This window comes from Schistocerca nitens, chromosome 3 (assembly GCF_023898315.1).
Source record: "Schistocerca nitens isolate TAMUIC-IGC-003100 chromosome 3, iqSchNite1.1, whole genome shotgun sequence".
NCBI classification, from domain to species: domain Eukaryota; kingdom Metazoa; phylum Arthropoda; class Insecta; order Orthoptera; family Acrididae; genus Schistocerca; species Schistocerca nitens.
Window position 1 is genome coordinate 212,649,513 of NC_064616.1, and position 22,055 is coordinate 212,671,567.

At 42.5% G+C, this 22,055-nt stretch overlaps 1 protein-coding gene across 4 annotated transcripts in view; it reads left to right on the top strand.

Annotated features, from left to right (window-relative positions):
- Nucleotides 1-22,055, top strand: part of LOC126248165 (regulator of nonsense transcripts 2-like) — a 213,516-nt gene that overhangs the window by 176,342 nt on the left and 15,119 nt on the right. For all 4 annotated transcript variants that reach the window (XM_049948921.1, XM_049948920.1, XM_049948922.1 and 1 more), the window contains 2 exons: nucleotides 71-210; nucleotides 329-421. In XM_049948921.1, the coding sequence (XP_049804878.1) occupies nucleotides 71-210; nucleotides 329-421 (233 nt within the window). The remainder of the gene's footprint in view (nucleotides 1-70; nucleotides 211-328; nucleotides 422-22,055) is intronic.

Genomic DNA, 22,055 nt, shown 5'->3' on the forward strand with positions numbered 1-22,055 from the left:
GCAATATTGTAATTATTTGATGCACTTGCAAAGTCTAAGTCTTCAATAATGTTCTAACTTTTCTTTTCAGAGCAACTCCAGGAAGAGGAACAAGAGAAAACAAATATGAATTTCGTATTAATGTTGAGAAAGGGCCATAAACAACAGTACAAAAATTTGGCAGTGCCTGTTGATTCAGAAATGGCATTGAACCTAAAGAACAGGGAGGAGGTAAAGTCTGAACTTCTTAATATTTGCATAATGTTGTCTTACAACTAAGCTCATAGCTTCTAATCATATTAATTGTGAAAAAAGGTTATCGCCACTGAAACAGTATTATCTTTTGTAGGCTGAACGTGCGGAAAAAGAGAGAGTAAAGCGTTTGACATTGGACATAAATGAAAGACTGGAAGAAGAAGATTACCAGGAAATGTTGGCACAGGTATGTTTTATATGACCTACATAGGAAAAATGTAATATATTGATAAGTTTCCTATACTTTTGTATACTGAGATTAAAGAGCTGATGTTTGTTAATATTGGAGTATTTGTATATCTCTTTGAAATGCTATCTGTTGCTCTATGGATACTATCATCTTCCTGAAAAGAATCCTGTATACTCCAGTGTTAGTGTTCTGTTGTTATGAAGGATTATTTATTTGTATTAAAGATAAATACTACTGAGCCATCAAAAGGCACATTAGCGTGTGCCCAACGACAGTGTGGCTACTGTTCATTGAGTTGTTATCTTTGCTCCATAAATTGTCTGGATTTTCCATTACCATAGGTTAATAATTAGTTCATTTTACCGACCCAGCCCCACTCCCAAATTCAGATGGCATACTTGCTGATAGGTTCAAGACTGATTTGAGACACACAGAATTATTCTTGGTGGTGACTTGAAACTACCCTGAACAAGGTGGCAAAAGTACATGTTTAAAATTGGTGGTAGGCATAAAAAATAATCCCAAATTGTACTATATGCTTTCTGTGAATTATTTTGAGTAGTTAGTTTAACAGTCCACATGAAAAAGTAAGAGGCTGCAGTAACCTGCTGGAGCTCTTAGTGGCAAAGAATCCTGAGCAAATAGTGTATGGCATGACAGCTACAGGAATTAGTGACCACTAGGTTGTTGTAGCAGGATTGAATACTGTAATATCATTTGGACATGATCCACTCAGCAGCATTCAACTTCTACAAAGCTGGATACCAGAATTACCACGAGATGTCAGTCCAAATGTCAATTAAATGTGGAACAGACAACATTCGTGCCTCCTGAGATCTTTTCTTGTCTGTGCTGCTTAAATCATTTTAAGTTTTATGAAAGTTGTGATATTCAGTTACCTAATGCAGTTCTCTGATTTTTATTCATAACTCTGTGCAGTAGCCCCTAAGTAACATTACCCATTATGCTTAACGAGTTGTCTGGCTGTAGTGTGTGTGTGTGTTAAAAAAAATCCAGAAGACATGGTCAGTGTAATTTGGTGCACCAACACGCAACCGGCAAGTATGTAAATCATTAGAGATGCAATTCACTGTGACAGGTAGAATGGCCACCCGACTGTGTTAGTGGTGTTCACATTTAGTGTTGTTACCAGCCCTGGTAGGATATATGAGAGCTGTGAACAGCATCAGATGTTGAGTGGTCACTGTAAAGGACACAGAGATGCCCTGTTCTCGTGTGAGACAGCATTATCAGCACCATACAGAGCTTAAAGCAGTCTCACTACAGGTCTCCATCTGGCCATCTAGTTGAATTGTGCATTATCCAAATTTGTGGCGCATTTGGATGGGATAGTGGTCTGCTATTGGAGTACTTGGCAGTGGCCTGCTGTGGACTAGTTGGGAATGCTGGTTCTTCAACATATTCTCACTTCAAATATAATAAATTTCCTTGAGATGGCAAAGATTCTGTCCATGAATCAGCATGGTCTTACAGAACATCACTCATGCGAAATTCAGCTTGCCCTTTTCTCATATGATATCCTGGGAACTATGGATGAAGGGATGCAGGCAGATTCCATATTTCTAGATTTCCGAAAAGCGGTTGGCACAGTGTCCCATTGCTAACAGTCAATGGAGGTACAAGCATATGGAATAGGTTCCCATATTTCTGAGTGGCTCAAAGGCTTTTTAACTAAAAGAACCACACCCCAGGGGGCTCACGGCTCTATTGTGAGATCGTATGTGGCGTACATGGGGCCCCAAGCTATTGCAGCCCATTTTTCCTTTCCAGGCTGCACTTTTTTCCCCATGCCCCTCCCTCCCCATCCTCACTCCTTCCCCACTGCCCCCCCCCCTTTCCCTCTTTGTGTTCTTATTTACGTTGACCTGGGTATTCACATGGTTTCCTGTATTCCTTGTGGTTTTGTTCCCCTTGCCTTTTCTCTGTCATCCCCCCTTTTTGGTGTTTTTGGTCACTTGTTGAGGTTTGACTTCCACTTCTAAATTTTCTCTCCATAGTGTGTACTGTTTTGAGAAGAACTCCCTCCCTAGCACCTAAAGTGTGGATTCCTCTCCCGTCTTCCTTCCCCTCTTCCTTCCCAGCTGTAGCCCCCCCCTCCACCCCACCAGGTCACCACCACATGTAGCCAATCCATGTGGTGGGGCTGTTACGTATCCATCTGGTTCAGCCCCTGACAACACAGGGATCACACATCTGATACCTGAGCTGTTGCCTCCCCATGTATGCCTAGGAGTGGTTGCTTGTCATTCCGGAGTGGCAACAGATGCTGTGCCAGTCATCCCTCGCTGTGGCTGGATGGCACCCATGGGGAGAGAGCCCCTTATCAGAGTGTGTGGTATCGGGGCAGATACTTTCCATATGAAATGTATGAAGCTCCAAAAATCTGGCTGTTTTTCTATGGCTCTCTCTTCAGTTGGTAATAAATCATTGAATGCTTCTTCTTATGCCCCTGCGGCCTTTGCTTTCCTTCCCTGGCTACACCCTGGGAAGAGGGCCAGGCTCGTCAGCTTTGGGGTGAAAACTTTCCCCGCTGCCTGGTATGTACTAGGATGGATGGGGATACATTCACCATCACAAAGCCATTATTTTTTGTGGAAAATATTGAAGACAAGTTTGGCGATGTGCAGTCTCTCAGTTAGGTGCAGTCGGGTTCCATGAAGATCAAAACTACTTCTGCAGCTCTTCACGCTTGTGATCATCTTGGCGATATCCCAGTGTCCATTACACCCCACCAGTCTTTGAATATGGTCAAAAGAGTCGTTTTTCATAGGGACCTCATCCTTCAAACTGATGAGCAAATCCAGACCAATCCTGAAAGCCGGGGAATTCATTTTATTTAGTGTGTGCAGAAAGGTCGTAAGGACAATCGCACTGATCGTGGCATCTTTATTCTGGCTTTTGAGGGAGATATCCTCCCAGAGAAGGCCGAGGTTGTGTGTTATTGGTGTGATGTGAGGCTATATGTCCCACCGTTCATATCCATGAAGTGTTTTCAGTACTTGTGTTTCAGGCACGTCTTTTCGATGTATGGCGGACCCTCTGTGTGATGACTGTGGTTGCCGTTTGGATTATCTCGGGCTCGGCAGTCATGATTTGCAATCTCTCTCCCCTTCCTGGATGTCACTTACATCTGCTGCCCTAACTCCCCTCCTTCAACATCTCCCCCCTCCCTTCCTCCTCCTTGGGGATTTCAATGCTCATCACTCTTTGTGGGGCAGTGCTTTTCAGTGTAGTCACGGGCAACTCATTGACAAATTTCTTACGGACCACAACCTGTGCCTTCTTAATGATGGTTCCCCTACTCATTTTAGTGTTACATATGGCACTTTCTGTGCCATTTATCTTTTGCTCCTCCCCTTCTTCCTTCCTTACATTGGTTGCCACATAATGACCTTTGTGATAGTGATCACTTCCCATTGATTCTCTTGTTCTCTTCCCGCCTCCCGATGACCAGGTTAACCTGCTGGGCTTTCCATCATTCTGATTGGCTTCTATATACCTCCCAGGTCATCTTTCCATCTTCGTCAGGTTATATTAATGGAGTCATCTGTGATATGTCCGATAAAGTAATCCATACTGCTGGCATTGCCATTCCCTGCTTGACAGGTCCTGTTTGCCTTCGACCAGTTGCATGGTGGAACGTGGCCATTGCTGCTACTATCCAAGATCATTGTCGCACCTTGCAACATCTTAAGCAACTGTCATTCTCTGCTGGTCTTATTACCGTTAAATGTCTTTGCGCCAAAGCCCATTATGTGTTGAGAATGCTTTGCTCTCTAGGCCCTTCTGTCCCTTCGTCGTGGATGTGGACTACACTCTGCACACCCGAAGGTTGTCAGTGGCAGTCTTCTATTTGGACCTGCCATTCCAGGTGGCCATTGTACAGATGCATCTACATCTACATTTATACTCCGCAAGCCACCCAAGGGTGTGTGGCGGAGGGCACTTTACGTGCCACTGTCATTACCTCCCTTTTCTGTTCCAGTCGCGTATGGTTCGCGGGAAGAACGACTGTCTGAAAGCCTCCGTGTGCGCTCGAATCTGTCTAATTTTACATTCGTGATCTCCTCGGGAGGTATAAGCAGGGGGAAGCAATATATTCGATGCCTCATCCAGAAACGCACCCTCTCGAAACCTGGCGAGCAAGCTACGTCGCAATGCAGAGCGCCTCTCTTGCAGTGTCTGCCACTTGAGTTTGCTAAACATCTCCGTAACGCTATCACGGTTACCAAATAACCCTGTGACAAAACGCGCCGCTCTTCTTTGGATCTTCTCTATCTCCTCCATCAACCCGATCTGGTACGGATCCCACACTGATGAGCAATACTCAAGTATAGGTTGAACGAGTGTTTTGTAAGCCACCTCCTTTGTTCATGGACTACATTTTCTAAGGACTCTCCCAATGAATCTCAACCTCGTACCCGCCTTACCAACAATTAATTTTATGGATTGGCGACTCCATGTTGTCTTGTGCACAACGACCAGATAACAGGTATACTTGAAAAAAGAGACAGCATTGGTCGTATATTTTTACTATTGCAAAATCGATTTTCTGTCACTGAGTGACCATCTTCAGTGCTATATTGTATAACTTAAATTGGGATGCACTGTTGACACTATGCTTACGGCGATCACATAGACTATGTGATCGCCGTAAGCATAGTGTCAACAGTGCATCCCAATTTAAGTTATACAATATAGCACTGAAGATGGTCACTCAGTGACAGAAAATCGATTTTGCAATAGTAAAAATATACGACCAATGCTGTCTCTTTTTTCAAATTAATTTTATGTGATAATTCCACTTCAAATCATTCTGCACGCATACTCCCAGATATTTTACAGAACTAACTGCTACCAGTGTTTGTTCCGCTATCATATAATCATACAATAAAGGATCCTTCTTTCTATGTATTCGCAATACATTACATTTATCTATGTTAAGGGTCAGTTGCCACTCCCTGCACCAAGTGCCTATCCGCTGCAGATCTTCCTGCATTTCGCTACAATTTTCTAATGCTGCAACTTCTCTGTATACTACAGCATCATCCGCGAAAAGCCGTATGGAACTTCTGACACTATCTACTAGGTCATTTATATGCATTGTGAAAAGCAATGGTCCCATAACACTCCCCTGTGGCACGCCAGAGGTTACCTTAACGTCTGTAGACGTCTCTCCATTGATAACAACATGCTGTGTTCTGTTTGCTAAAAACTCTTCAATCCAGCCACACAGCTGGTCTGATATGCCGTAGGCTCTTACTTTGTTTATCAGGCGACAGTGCGGAACTGTATCGAACGCCTTCCAGAAGTCAAGGAAAATAGCATCTACTTGGGAGCCTGTATCTAATATTTTCTGGGTCTCATGAACAAATAAAGCGAGTTGGGTCTCACACGATCGCTGTTTCCGGAATCCATGTTGATTCCTACAGAGTAGATTCTGGGTTTCCAAAAATGACATGATACTCGAGCAAAAAACATGTTCTAAAATTCTACAACAGATCGACATCAGAGATATAGGTCTATAGTTTTGCTCGATGACCCTTCCTGAAGACTGGGACTACCTGTGCTCTTTTCCAATCATTTGGAACCTTCCGTTCCTCTAGAGACCTGCGGTACACGGCTGTTAGAAGGGGGGGCAAGTTCTTTCGCGTACTCTGTGTAGAATCGAATTGGTATCCCATCAGGTCCAGTGGACTTTCCTCTGTTGAGTGATTCCAGTTGCTTTTCTATTCCTTGGACACTTATTTCGATGTCATCCATTTTTTCGTTTGTGCGAGGATTTAGAGAAGGAACTGCAGTGCGGTCTTCCTCTGTGAAACAGCTTTGGAAAAAGGTGTTTAGTATTTCAGCTTTACGCGTGTCATCCTCTGTTTCAATGCCATCATCATCCCGGAGTGTCTGGATATGCTGTTTCGAGCCACTTACTGATTTAATGTAAGACCAGAACTTCCTAGGATTTTCTGTCAAGTCGGTACATAGAATTTTACTTTCGAATTCACTGAACGCTTCACACATAGCCCTCCTTTCGCTAACTTGGACATTGTTTAGCTTCTGTTTGTCTGAGAGGTTTTGACTGCGTTTAAACTTGGAGTGAAGCTCTCTTTGCTTTCGCAGTAGTTTCCTAACTTTGTTGTTGAACCACGGTGGGTTTTTCCCATCCCTCATAGTTTTACTCAGCACGTACCTTTCTAAAACGCATTTTACGATTGCCTTGAACTTTTTCCATAAACACTCAACATTGTCAGTGTCGGAACAGAAATTTTCGTTTTGACATCAGTTCTTGCGGAACACCTCGTGACCCATTTTGCATTGACATCAGCGTCAGCCTCCTATCCAGCTGCCTTCTTCCTCCGGAAACAGCGGGCTGAAGCTTCCTGCCTATGTTTTATCCCTTGTCAGGTGGAATCTTACAATGAACCTTTTACTGAATGGGAGCTTCTTGTGGCCCTCTCCTTTTCCCACGATTCAGCTCCTGGCCCTGCTTCCACTCATAACCAATTGCTTCAACATCTCAATCCTCCACAACATCAATATCTGCTCCAGGTGTTTAACTGTATTTAGCTCCAAGGCATTTTCCCCTCTCAATGGAGTGAAAGTATTGTGGTTCATATCCTTAAGCCTGGCAAGCATCGATTGTCCCTTGATAGTTACCAGCAATCAGCCTGATCAATGTCCCCCGCAAGTTACTAGAATGCATGGTGGCTCAAATGGATCCTTGACTCACGGGACCTTTCATCTCCTCACGAGTGTGGATTTTGGGAGGGATGGTCTCCAACCGATCATCTGCTTCAGTGAGAAACTGCAGTTTGACAGGCATTTTTGCAGTGCCATCTTTTTGCAGTTTTCTTCGATCTTTGTAAGGCCTACAACAGACTGGCAGCATCACATCCTCCTTATGCTTCATGAATGGGGTCTTTGGGGCACCCTCCCAATTTTTATTTGCCAGTTCCTGTCCCACTGGTTGTTCAGACTCCAGGTTGGTACTGTTCTCAGCTCTTTGTGGACCCAGGAGAATGGTGTGCCACAGGGATCAGTCTAACATGTTGGACTTGTGCCTTCTGCCAGACCATTGGTCACCCCCTTGCTCTATACATGGATGGTTTCTGTATTTGGGCAAGCTCCTACTTGGTGGCCTCTGCGGGTTGACAGCCCCAGGGTGCCATTCGTCATGCTTCCACATGGACACTCTCACACGTCTTTCAATTGTCTCTGGTTAAGTCGAGGGTGGCGCATAACTCAATGTTCTTTGCTTTCTTGCCAACGCATCTTGTGGTGCAGATCATTCGACCCTTCTCTGCCTAATGTGGCATTAGTTTTGTCTTGTCTGGACTACGGTTTTTAAGCTTATGGATCAGCTGTCCCTTCCACGCTGCTCCACTTGGAGCCAGTTGACCATCGCGGTATCTGTTTAGCCACCATTGCCTGTCGCATTAGCCCTATCGATAGTCTCGTGGTTGACACTGGGACTCCTCCCCTTTCGATTCAGCAGTCCCAGCTCTTGGTTTTGTATGCCGTCACTGTCTGCTGTTCCCCTGCTCCCCCTTTCTATTCTATTCTGTTCTTTTCATGGCATTGGGCTGTTGCTCGCCCGCTGCTCGCCCTTGGGTGGGTATACTGTTTGGGCTCCACCTTGCTTCTCTCCTCTGTGACTTCCATCTCACCTCCTTGTCCTCTTCCCCATGTTCTCTCCTGACCACTACACCTTAGTTAGTTCCTCAGCCACGGATTCAGATGGGTCTCTTCTGGGGTCTGAATGCCTCCATCACTCCAGTGGTGGTCTGTTGTTTGTTCTGAATGCTCTTACAAGAGTTTCAGGATGCCATTGTTCTTTAAACAAATGGTTCTAAATCCGCCGATTATGTGGGATATGCCTTCATGTCCTCTATTGGCATGGAGGGCCATCTCTTCCCTGCCGTGTGTGGGGTGTATACTGCGGAATTGATGGCCATCTATCGGGCCCTCTGCTTCATTAAACAGTCATCACTCACTCGAGTATTGTTATTTATGGACTCGAGAAACCTTTAGGCTATTGCTCAAGAGTTTTTACCGCCACTCCTTGGTCTCTTCCATCCATGACATTCTCACTAATCTTGGTGATGCTGCTTGTTCAATTGATTTCCTTTATGTTCCTGGCTATGTGGGTACCCCGGGTAATGAACTTTATGATCATCAGGGGAGAGGGGGTCGGGGTGCAGCAGCCACCCCATGATCATCGGGGGGGGAGGGGAGGGGGGGAGGGGTGCAGCAGCCACCCACCTCCTATTCTCCATGACCCTTCCGCGGTCAGATTTGTGGCTTTACATCAAATTCCTTTCCGCCCAATTGTCGGCTGACTCTTGGGAGGTTACCCCCTGTCTAATAAACTTCACACCATGAAGGAGTCTCTCACCATGTGACATTCTTCCCTCTGCCTCTCCCAGTGGGAATATACCATCCTCTGCCATCTTTGTATTGGGCATACTATGTTGACCCACAGTTTTTTACTCTGCAAGGGGGCCCCCCCTCCCCCTCTTTGTAATTGCGGGGCTCCATATTTTATTGGACTGCCCCTGCCTTCATCCATTCGCACTAAATATACCCTCCCACCATCCTTTTCTCAGGTGTTAGTGGATGACCCTTGCATGATTACATCTGTCCTTGGTTTTCTTTGTGAAAATTGAGTTTACTCTTAGGTATGAGTCCCTGAATTTTCCTCTGGAATTTGTGTCCCTCAGTTAGCTTAGGTGTTGGTTATGGAGGCCTTGACCTTGCCACCACATGGGCCAGGTTCCTCCCACCTTTACCCTCCATTTTGTCTGGTCTGTTTTGCTGTTTTGTTTCACCTTTTCTTGTGTCTTCTTCCCCTGGTGTTGTCCCAATTGTATCATGGTAATGGTATGGTGTGGGCGTCGGGATGGGTCGGGTCGGTGGCAGACCACATGTAGCATTTCTGGGGTACCTCTACTCTCCCCATTTCCACCCATTGCCTTCCCGTTCTTTCCTCTTCCTGCTGCTCTGACGTCCCTTTTCCCTCTTTGTTTGCATGTTATCCCTTCCTCTTGACTGGACTGTGCTGTTTCTCCCTTGATTTCTGTGGTCCTAGATCATGGGGCTGATGACCTTACCATTTAGTCCCCTCTCCCTCCAAATCAACCAACCAGCCAACTAAAAGAACCCATTACATTTCCTTGATGGACGGCAAGTGTTAATCAGCGCCAAGGGTATCATCAGGGTTTCCCCAGAGAAGTGTATACAACCACTGTTATTTTCTATGTACATAAATGATCTGGCAGACAGGGTGAGCAGCAATCTGCATGATGCTGTGGTGTACAGGAAAGTGTTGTTAAGAGACTGTAGGAGCTTTAAATGTATAAAAATGTAAATTGATGCAGATTATTAGGAAAAACAAACCCAAATATGTCTGCTTGTGTCTGTATGTGTGGATGGATATGGGTGTGTGTGCGAGTGTATACCTGTCCTTTTTTCCCCCTAAGGTAAGTCTTTCCGCTCCCGGGATTGGAATGACTCCTTATCCTCTCCCTTAAAACCCACATCCTTTCGTCTTTCCCTCTCCTTCCCCTCTTTCCTGATGAGGCAACAGTTTGTTGCGAAAGCTTGAATTTTGTGTGTATATTTGTGTTTGTTTGTGTGTCTATCGACCTGCCAGCGCTTTTGTTTGGTAAGTCTCATCATCTTTCTTTTTAGATATAAACCCATAATGTTGGAATACAAGATTAGTAGTGTGCTGCTTGACACAGTCAAGTCAGTTGAATGTCTAGGCATAATGTTGCAAAGCATTATGAAGTGGAATGAATGCATAATGATTGTAGGGGAGAAGGTGAGTGGTCAATTTCAGTTTATTGGGAGTGTTTTAGGAAAGTATGGTTCATCTATAAAGGAGTCCATACGTATAATACACTTGTGTGACCTAGTCTTGAGTACTGCTCAAGTGTTTGGGATCCACCCTAGGTTGAATTAAAGGAAGACATTGAAGCAATTCAGAAGAGGGCTACTAGATTTGTTACCGCTAGGTTCAAACGATGTAAAAGTATTACGGAGATTCTTTGGGAACTCGAATGCAAATCCGTGGATGGAAGACATTGTTCTTCTTGAGGAACACTATTCAGAAAATTTAGAAAATCATCATTTAAAGCTGACTGCAGTAAGATTCTGCAGCTGCCAATGTACTGGGTTATTCTAAATGATGGACCATTTTCAAAAATTTATATGTATTCAAGTACAAAGTGAACAAGCTTTATACCATTGAAAAGAGGAAGTTTTAAAGTTTTTGGCGGGCGAGTGGTGGTGGTATCAGATATGGCCGAACATGAAAGAGATTCACTGAAGAACGTGTTCTTTGCTGTATCCTGTACAAAGGTTTATGGACCATTTTTCTTTGTGGAAAGAACTGTAACGGGAATCACGTATCTGGACATGTTGGAACAATGGCTGTTCCCTCAAGTTATGGAAGATTCCCAGGACTTCCATTTTCTAACAGGATGATGCTCCACCCCATTGGCACTGTGATGTACGAGGCTTTTTGAAATGACTTCCTTCCTCAGCACTGGATCGGTCACAGGGGGGGACTTGAGGACCTGGCTCAAGGCTACAGTCAACCACTACAGACTGAAGGAAGAATGTGCATGAAGCTTATCCTGAACCCTTCCTTTCTGGACCTGCCATCCAAGAGCAAATAATGGACTCCCTGCTACATTCCTTCTCATCCTGCACCAGTGCTCGGAGACTACTAGCAGCCAGACGAGGGACTTACCGTCTCGTGCATAGGCTGCCATTAATACCATAACACAAACGGTGACATTTGGAATGGTACTATGACTGGGAAGTACGAACTGATGATGTACGGTATTGTAGAGTGTTCAGCAGTAAATTGCAGAACTGCGCTACCCGAGATGATCATCTTCGGTGAGTTTGGTGGTGACCTGGAGAGAGGTCCCATTTCTCCCATGTTTTGGAGAGTTTCTAGCATCATGGTGTGGAGAACATTAGACTATATTTGACATCATAGCTGGTGGTGATTGAGGGAACTCTGATAGCAGAAGAGTATGTCATAGATATCCTGGATCCTCATTTGTTAGTTCTCATGCGACATTATCGTGGTGCAGTTTTTGGACAATTCTCATCCACACATTGCACTTGTCTTTATAAACTGTCTGCAAGCTGTTAAGGTACACCCGTGGCCAACATGTTCCCCAGATATATCCCCAATGGAATATGTGTGGGACCAGCTCAGACGTCAACTCTGTCCCAATGCCAGTATCCAGGATACCGAGGACCAGTTGCAACAGTTGTGAACCAGCTCGCTTCAGGAGAGGATATAACAGCTTGGACACCTTCCCAACCAAATAAGTGTATGCATCCATATCTGGAGGAGTGCAACACCACACTGATAAGTGGGCTCATACTGCCAATTTCTTTGTAAATTTGACTTGATTTTGTAGTCGCTTCTCGACCTGAGAAGTTCCATTTTGTTTTTTCCAACACTTCTGGGTGCTTCACTTTGTCAGGCAATGTAAATATGGAGGGATTACAATTGCGAACAACTTAAATTCGAGCCATCACACATAGAATTTGTGGGAAAGGTTAACCAAAGACTGCTCTTTATTGCAAGAGCAATTATAAAGTGTCACGTATCTACTTCACTGCCAACGCTACGTTTCTCTCTTCACTTCTGGAGTATTACTGTGTGGTACAGGATCTAAATGTACATCTGTACCTACCGACATTCCTACTTCACAAGCCTTTGTATAGTGTGTGACGGAGTGTACCTTGTACCTCTACTTTTGTGTTCCACTCGCAAATAGTGAGAGCGAGGAAAATAGACTTTGTATATGCCTCCGTACGACCCTTAATCCCTCAAATATTATCTTCATGGTCCTAATGTGAAATGTACATTGGGGAGCAGTAGAATCATTCTATAGTTAGTTTCAAATGCCAGTTCTCTAAATTTTTTTCAGTTGTATTCTTCAAAAAGAACATCACCTTCCCTCCAGTTATTCCCATTTGAGTTTCTGAAGGATCTCCATAATACTTGCATATTGTTCAAACCTGCTGGCAATAAATCTAGCAGAATGCCTCTGAATTGCTTCACTGTCTTGCTTTAATCCTATCTGGTGCAGATCCCAAACAATGGAACAGTGCTTAACACTGGGTCACACTTGTGTCCTATATGCCGTGTCTTTACACATGACCCACACTTCCCTAACATTCTTCCAATAAACCAAAGCTGACCATTCACCTTCCATACTCTAGTATCCCGAATAGAATATATACTCATTTCATTTCATGTTGCTTTTCAAGCTTATGCCTTGATATTTAATTGACATGACTGTGTCAAGCAGCACACTACTAGCCCTGTACTCGATCATTATGGGTTTGTGTTTCCTGCTCATCTCCATTAATGTAAATTTTTCTACATCTAGAGATAGCTGCCATTCATCACATCAAGTACAAAGTTTATCTAAAAACAAAGATGATGTGACTTACCAAACGAAAGCGCTGGCAGGTCGATAGACACATAAACAAACACAAACATACACACAAAATTCAAGCTTTCGCAACAAACTGTTGCCTCATCAGGAAAGAGGGAAGGAGAGGGAAAGACGAAAGGATGTGGTTTTTTAGGGGAGGGTAAGGAGTCATTCCAATCCCGGGAGCGGAAAGACTTACCTTAGGGGGAAAAAAGGACGGGTATACACTCGCACACACACACATATCACATCCTTTCGTCTTTCCCTCGCCTTCCCTCTTTCCTAATGAGGCAACAGTTTGTTGCGAAAGCTTGAATTTTGTGTGTATGTTTGTGTTTGTTTGTGTGTCTATCGACCTGCCAGCGCTTTCGTTTGGTAAGTCACATCATCTTTGTTTTTAGATATATTTTTCCCATGTGGAATGTTTCCCTCTATTATATTAATATCAAGTACAAAGTTTGTTATCTCATATCCTCCTACAGCCACTCAATGGCAACACCTTCCCATAAACCACAGCATCATCAGTAAACAGCTGCAGACTACTGCTTATCCTGTCCACCAGATCATTTATGTACATAGAAGATAACAGCAATCCTATTACATTTCCGTGGGGGCACACCTGACAATACTCGCCATCGAGGACAATGTGTACTGGGTTCTGTTACTTAAGAAGTCTTGAGTGTCATTCACATGCCTGAGGAGTAACTCTGTTAACTTCATTAACAGTCGACAGTGTGGCACCATTTCAAATGCGTCTTACCAGATAGAATTGATGGAGGACATTGAAAAAGTTCAGAGAAGGGCAGCTCATTTTGCACTATTGCAAAGTAGGAAAGTGAGTGTCATGGATATAAGCAAGCTGGAGTGGTTATCATTAAAACAAAGTCATTTACGACAAGATCTTGTCATGTAATTACACTTGTCAACGTTTTCTTCCAAATTTTAAAATATTTTGTTTATTCCCACCTACATAGATCGAAATGACAGTCATGATAAAATAAGAGAAATAGAAGTTCACACGTAAAGATGTAGGTTTTCATTTTTACCACATGCTGTTTGATAATGTCCACCTCAGTAGCTAAGTGGTCAGTGTGTCTGGCTGCTATGCGCAGGACCCGGTTTCGATTCCCGGTGCCACCAGAGATTTTTTTCCGTGGAAGGAGGTGTGGAGGAGGGTGCAGTCTGCCTTGTGATGCCAAGTGAAGAGCTACCTGAGTAGCAAATAGCAGCACTAAGGTCAAGAAAGCAGACGACGGTTGGGAGAACAGTGTGCTAATCCCTCGCCATCGGTAGAGTATGACATGGTGGTCACTCAGTCCCAATTGGCCCATTAGAGCCAGAATGCAGAGCTTCACTTTTTTATTTATTTGATAGAGAACAGTATAGAAATAATCTGGGATTGTTAACTATAGTTGTTTATTTATGTAGCACTATACAGGATCAGGTATTGCTACAGTGAAAAAATGACTTTGGAATTAAAACAATTTACTTCCATCAGCCAAGACTGTGGTACCCATGTTTGGATTCAGGACTGCCCTGTTGTTAGAACTCCATGTGTCTTGTTATAGAGTCATTACTGTTTATGGTGTATCAAAATGATGTGGTGGGTAATGTTGGAAGCTTCATGACGGTATTCATAGGTTCTGCTGTCATACATGGGAAGTTAAAAAAATCCAGAAAGTTGCAGTAAAATACAAACCTCCAGAGGTCCTGTGCTTGATGCAGGGACTGGCAGTTGACCCTCAACACTGGTTCTGTGATTGGTGATCAGTCTTTGGAAATTGTAACAACCATAAAATATATAGCATTACAGATTCAGAATGAGCTAAAATGAAATGACCACGCCCGCATCTCGTGGTCGTGCGGTAGCGTTCTCGCTTCCCGCGCCCGGGTTCCCGGGTTCGATTCCCGGCGGGGTCAGGGATTTTCTCTGCCTCGTGATGGCTGGGTGTTGTGTGCTGTCCTTAGGTTAGTTAGGTTTAAGTAGTTCTAAGTTCTAGGGGACTTATGACCACAGCAGTTGAGTCCCATAGTGCTCAGAGCCATTTTTTTGAAATGACCACATAACATTAGTTGTAGGATAAGCAGATTCCAGACTGAGAGTATGTGGCATTATCATAAGGAATTTTTAGTTTAGTGTAGTTTAGTTTTAGTTATGTCATGTTCCATAGATCATTTTCCCAATTATTTTATAGATATGATGTGGAACAGGTCAGATTAAAATACACACTCTGGCCATTAACATTGCTACACCAAGAAGAAATTCATTGGACAAATATATTATACTAGAACTGACATGTGATTACATTTTCACGCAATTTGGGTGCATAGATCCAGAGAAATCAATACCCAGAACAACCACCTCTGGCCGTAATAAGACCTTGATATGCCTGGGCATTGAGTCAAACAGAGCTTGGATGGCGTGTACAGGTACAGCTGTCCATGCAGCTTCAACACAGCGCCACAGTTCATCAAGAGTAGTGACTGGCGTTTTGTGACGAGCCAGTTGCTCGGCCACCATTGACCAGACGTTTTCAATTGGTGAGAGATCTGGAGAATTTGATGGCCAGGGCAGCAGTCGAACATTTTCTGTATCCAGAAAGGCCTGTACAGGACCTGCAACATGCGGTCATGCATTACCCTGCTGAAATGTAGGGTTTCGCAGGGATCGAATTAAGGGTAGAGCCACGGGTCGTAACACATCTGAAATGTAACGTCCACTGTTCAAAGTGCCGTCAATGCGAACAAGAGGTGACTGAGTCATGTAACCAATGGCACCCCGTACCATCACACTGGGTGATACGCCAGTATGGCGATGACGAATACACGCTTCCAATGTGCGTTCACCGCGATGTCACGAAACATGGATGTGACCATCATGATGCTGTAAACAGAACCTGGATTCATCCGAAAAAATGACGTTTTGCCATTCGTGCACCCAGGTTCGTCATTGAGTACACCATTGCAGGTGCTCTTGTCTGTGATGCAGCGTCGAGGGTAACCGCAGCCATGGTCTCCGAGCTCGTGGAACTGTTTGTGCAGATGGTTGTTGTCTTGCAAACGTCCCTATCTGTTGACTCAGGGATTGAGACGTGGCTGCACGATCCGTTACAGCCGTGCCGATAAGATGCCTGTCATCTCGACTTCTAGTGATATGAGGCCATTAGGATCGAGCACAGCGTTCCATATTACCCTCCTGAACCCACCGATTCCATATTCTGCTTACAGTCATTGGATCTCAACCAGCATGAGCAGCAATGTCGCGATGCGATAAACTGCAATGGCAATAGGCTACAATCTGACCTTTATCAAAGTTGGAAACGTGATGGTACGCGTTTCTCCTCCTTACACGAGTCATCACAATAACGTTTCACCAGGCAGTGCCAGTCAACTGCTGTTTGTGTCTGAGAAATCGAAACTTTCCTCATGTCAGCACGTTGTAGGTGTCGCCACCGGCACCAACCTTGTGTGAATGCTCTGAAAAGCTAATCATTTGCATATCACAGCATCTTCTTCCTGTCGGTTAAATTCTTCCACGTCTGTAGCACGTCATCTTTGTGGTGTAGCAATTTTAATGGCCAGTAGTGTATTAATATTACTGAAATTGTTAGTTCTACACATGTAGCTACATTTAGTGGTTCAATTTTTATTTATTTATTTTACCATTTCTTAAACAGAAACTCGTCCATGGAGTAGAAGAAGTTGTCCAAAAGAAATGATTTTAAGCTAGATTTAAAACTTGATTTGCTGCTTGCCAGACACTTTATGTTGTTGGGCAAATGATAAAAGATTTTTGTTGCTGAATAATGTACTCCTTTTTGAGCAACTGACAGCTTCAGTAATGGATAGGAAAGGTCATTTTTCCCTCTAGTGTTGTACATATGAACATCACTGTTCTTTGCAAATTGAGGTGGATTATTTGTAGTTGTACTCTGATGGTGCAGTTAAAATACCTGGCTTCTTGAATAGGTGCCTACATGGCGTCCTTGGGTGAACACCACTAATTATTCTCACTGCTCTCTTTTGTTAGAGCAGTACTTTATGGCTAAGTGGTGAGTTACCCCAGAAAACTATTCCATAAGACATTATTGAGTGGAAATATGCAAAGTATGTTAGGAGGCTGGTCTGTTTATTACCAAGACTAGTGACTATACGAAGAGCGAAAGAAGCTGAACTTAGTTGTTTGAGAAGCTCAGTAATATGCTTCTTCCAGTTCAAGTTGTCATCAATGTGAACACCCAAAAATTTGAAGAAATCTACCCTTTTAACTGAGCCCTGTTCATATGCTACATCAATTGTTGGTATGACTCTGTTCGGTGTACAGAACTGGATATAGTGAGTTTTTTTCAAATTTAAGGGAGAGTCCATTTCCTGAGAACCACTTAATAATTTTTGAAAGACATCCTTAACAGTATCTTCAGCTGCTTTTTCTGGAATGGAATTTATTATAACACTCGTGTCATCTGCAAAAAGTACTGCTTCCACTTGCTGAATGTTAAGTGGGAGGTCATTCACATGAATAGGGAACAGAAGAGGACCTAAAATTGAACCCTGTGGGGCTCCCTTTGTGATAACTCCCCATTCACAAGAATTTACCACCCTCCCAACATTATTTGTGCTATTCAGCACAACTTTTTGCTTTCTGTTCATTAAGTATGATTCAAACCAGCTGTGTGTATAGCCTTCAGTTGCATAGAACCTGAGTTTTTCTGAGAGTGTGACATGATCCACACAGTCAAATGCCTTGGAGAGATCACAAAAAAATACCAACTGGCGATAATTTGTTATTTAGGGCTTGTACTATTTGATGGGTAAATGTGTAGATAGCATTCTCAGTTGAGTAACCCTTCCGGAATCCGAACTGTGACTTGTTGAGTAAATTATTTTCACTTAAATTTGAGACTACTATTGAATACATAACTTTTTCGAATATTTTAGAAAATGAAGTCAGCAATGAGATTGGTCTATAATTATTTAAGTCACTCTAGTCCCCTTTCTTATGAAGAAGTTTGACAGTTGCGTATTTCAATCTGCCTGGAAAAATTCCCTGTGCCAGTGAAGCATTACATATATCGTTAAGAACTCCACTGATTAAATTAGAACAACACTTCAAAATTCTGTTAGAGACTCCATCAACACCACACGAGCCCTTGGCTTTCCATATATTTATAATTCCCTTAATTTCAGTGGGGGATGTTGGTGCTATTTTTAAAGGTCTAAAGTCCTGGGGAATGACATTTTTAACATATTTTTTGCATCTTCAACTGAACCCTTTAACCCTAGTTTTGCTGCTACAATCAGAAAGTGATTGTTAAAAATACTTGCAATTTGTGAATTATAACTCACAACAGCATCATTTAGCTTTATTGCTATGGTATGCTGTGCACTGTCAGGCTGCCCAGTCTCCCATTTGACAATATTCCATATAGTTTTAATCTTACTATCCTCATTATTAACTTCTGTCAGAACACACAAGCTTCTCGATTTCTTAATGACTTTCCTTAAAATATTACAGTATCTTTTGTAGAAAGCAAGTAATGTTGGATCCTGACTTATTCTGGCCTGTCCATATATTTCCCTCTTCCTCATACACAATATCTTAAATCCCTCGGTAATCCATGGCGTACTTGACTTTGTAATGGCTTTTTTGGATAACGTTTCAGGAAAGGAACTCTCAAATATTGAGACAAACTTACGGTGTAATAAATTGAATTTGGCATCAGCATCATTTTCTGTGTATACCTCATCCCATTCTACCTCTTCTAGGCTGCACTTAAAGCCTTGTATCCTATTTGCATTAGTAAGCCTCCCTGCCTTGTATGAACCTTCCTGAATCCTGTAAGGTGCTATGTGTGTTATTTCCATTAACTGTGCATCATGATCAGATAGCCCCTTAACAGCTGGGTACACAGTAATTGTTTCTGCCTTAGCACTGTCTATGAAAATGTTATCAATAAGTGACCTACTATCCTGCTGCACATGAGTTGGAAAATTTACAACAGATACTAGATTGTAACAACCAAACAAAGATTCTATCTCATTTTTCCTATCCGTATCTTTTAAGAAATCTACATTAAAATCACCACAAACCACTAACTGCTTCTTTTTGTCTGACAGGTAGCTCAATAATGCCTCAAGACTTTTCATGAATAGCTGAAAGTTACCTTGGCAGGATCTGTAGATTGTTACAATTACTATAAAAGTATATTGCAGTAGCAACTCACAAGCACATGCTTCAAGGATCTGATCTACACAAAAACTGTTTGTTTCAATATTTTTGACTTTGTGTCCAGTTTTTATATAAGTAGCAACTCCTCCTTTTTCCATGTTAACTCTACATGAATGAGTTGCTAATCTGTAATCCCTTAAATTTAACTTCTCCATCCCTACACCTACATGGTATTCAGAGAGACACAAAACATCAATAGCTTCAGAATTTACCTCATTTTCTAGGCATACAAGAAGCTCATCTATCTTATTTTTCAATCCCCTAATGTTCTGATGAAACACACAAATTTTATTTCTTTGGAATCACCATTAATCTATGAAAGGGGGCACAAAGCTCTTGCTGAATTATTTCCCCCCTCATCAGTATGGAATATGCATTAACATATACTTACATACTCCGCAAGCTGCTATATTGTGTATGAAAGAGGGTACCTTGTACCACTACTAATCATTTCCTTTCCTTGTTCCATTCACAAATTTCTCTTGTCTTGTATTTGCGGTCCTTGTGTGAATTGTATGGTGGCAGCAGTAGAATTACTCTGCAGTCAGCTTCAGATGTGGTCCTTGAAATTTTCCCTCCTAGGATTCCCATTTCAGTTCATGAAGGATCTCCACAATACTTGCATGGCAGTTGAACCTATCACTAACAGGTCTAGCAACACACCTCTGAATTACTTCAATTTCGTCCTTTAATCTGACCTGGAGGGGATTTCAAATGACCAAGCAGTACCCAAGAATGGGTCGCACGAGTGTTGTATATGTGGTCTCCATTATAGATGCACTACACTCTCCAAAAATTCTTCCAGTAAACCAAAGTCGATTATTCACCTTCCATATTACTGACCTTACACGCTCATTCCATTTTGTATCACACTCCAACGCTATGCCTAGATATTTAACTGATGTGATTGTACAGGCAGCACACCACTGATAGTGTATTCGAACATTACAGGAATGTCTTTCCTACTCATGTGCATCAACTTACATTTTTCTACATTTATAGCAAGCTGCCATTCATCACACCAAATATAAAATCTAAGTCATTCTGTATCCTTCTACAGCCAATGAAGATACTTTCCTATATATTACAGCATTATCAGCAAACAGTCGCTCACACTATCTCTTAGATCATTTATGCATGTAGAGAACGAGCGGTCCTATCGCACTTGTCTGGGGGAACACCTGTCTGTACCCTTCACTTTGATGAAGAATCATCATTGAAGACAACATGCTCGAGCCATTCGCATATCTGGGAACCTACTATGTGTGCTGAGACTTGCATGAGCAGTCCACTGAGGGGCATCATGTCAAACGCGTTCAGATAATCAAAGTATGTGGAATCTGCCTGTTGCCCGTCATGTATGGTTCTCAGGATATTGTGAGAGAAGGACAAGCTGAGTTTCACATGAGTGATACTTTCTAAATCTGCACTTGTTTATCGACGGAAGCTTTTGCGTCCCAAGGAAATTTATTATATTCTAACATGGAGCATGTTCAAGAATTCTACAGCAAACCAATGTTAAGGATATCAGTCTGTAATTTTGTGGGTCTTCTTTTACCCTTCCCATTTGCTTAGGACTTTGTGCTGACTGAGAGATCCCAGATAAATGGAAGCTCAGTAACGGCCCAGTGTCACAGAATTCTGTCTGTAAAACCGAATTTGGATTCCATCTTGACCTGGTGACTTATTTGTTTTCATCTCTTTCAGTTGCTTCTCTATACCAGGGGTGCCTATTACTATGTCCTCCATGTGGGAGTCTACGTGACAGTTAGACAATGGTATGTTTATATGATCCTTCTGCGTGAATGATTTCTTTAATGTGAAATTTAAAACTTCAGCTTTCCGTTTGCTGTCTTCTATTGACACACTGGACTTGTCGACGAGTGACTGGACCCGCTTAGTGATTTTATGTAGAACCAGAATTTTCTCAGGTTTTCCTCAAGATCTTTCAGTAAGGTATGATGATGGGAATTGATGTATGCTTAATGCATCGATCTTTTTATAGCCACTAGAATTTCTACTAACTTTTTTCCTGTTGATATTTCCAAGTTCTTCTTTGACCCAAGAGTGCAACAATCTCTGCTTCCTCAGCAGTTTTCGAATTTTGTTATTAAACCACAGTGTGTCTTTTCCATCCTTAATCCACATACTTGGCAAATATTTCTGTTGAGCGTGATTTACAATCGATTTACACTTTGCCTGTTATTCATCTGAATCCATCAGTTTGCAACTAAATGATGTCCATTCATTGTCCAAGTAGTATTCTAACAACTGCTTATCTCCTCTTTCCAGCATAAATACTCGCCTAGTCTTTTTGATTGATTTATTAATTTCAGTAACCATCTTGTTATGATAGCATGATCATTAATCCCTGTGTCTATACTAACACTGGCGATAAGGCCTTACGTGTTTGTAACTACTAGGTCTAAAATATTTCCATTGTGTGTGGATTGTCTACGTAAGGTAGGATTAATAGAAGTGATAGAGAAGATCCAAAAAAGAGTGGTTACATTTTTTGTATCATTTAGTAAGCACAGGAGCATCTCAGAGGTGGTTGAAATTGTTAGAGATTACTTTTGAAAAAGAGTTGTGACATATTGCTTCCTCTTGACATCTTGCAAAATGAACACAATGGAAAAATTGGAGATTTCGTGACAATTGTTCCTCATGCGTGCTATTGGTCATAGTCTCTGAGACCATCGGACCTTAGGCACTAAGTACCGTGTACAGTATCATCTGCAAAAGTTGTCAGTCAGGTAGAGCTGTGGTTATTTGAACCTATGAGAAGGTGTAGATTGTAGAGAAGTTTTGAACCTTTGCCAAACATCTTGTATTGGAAAACAAATTATATGGTATATATTGAGACATGCTTCACAAAGTGCAGCAAAGTAGGAAGATGACACTACTAGAA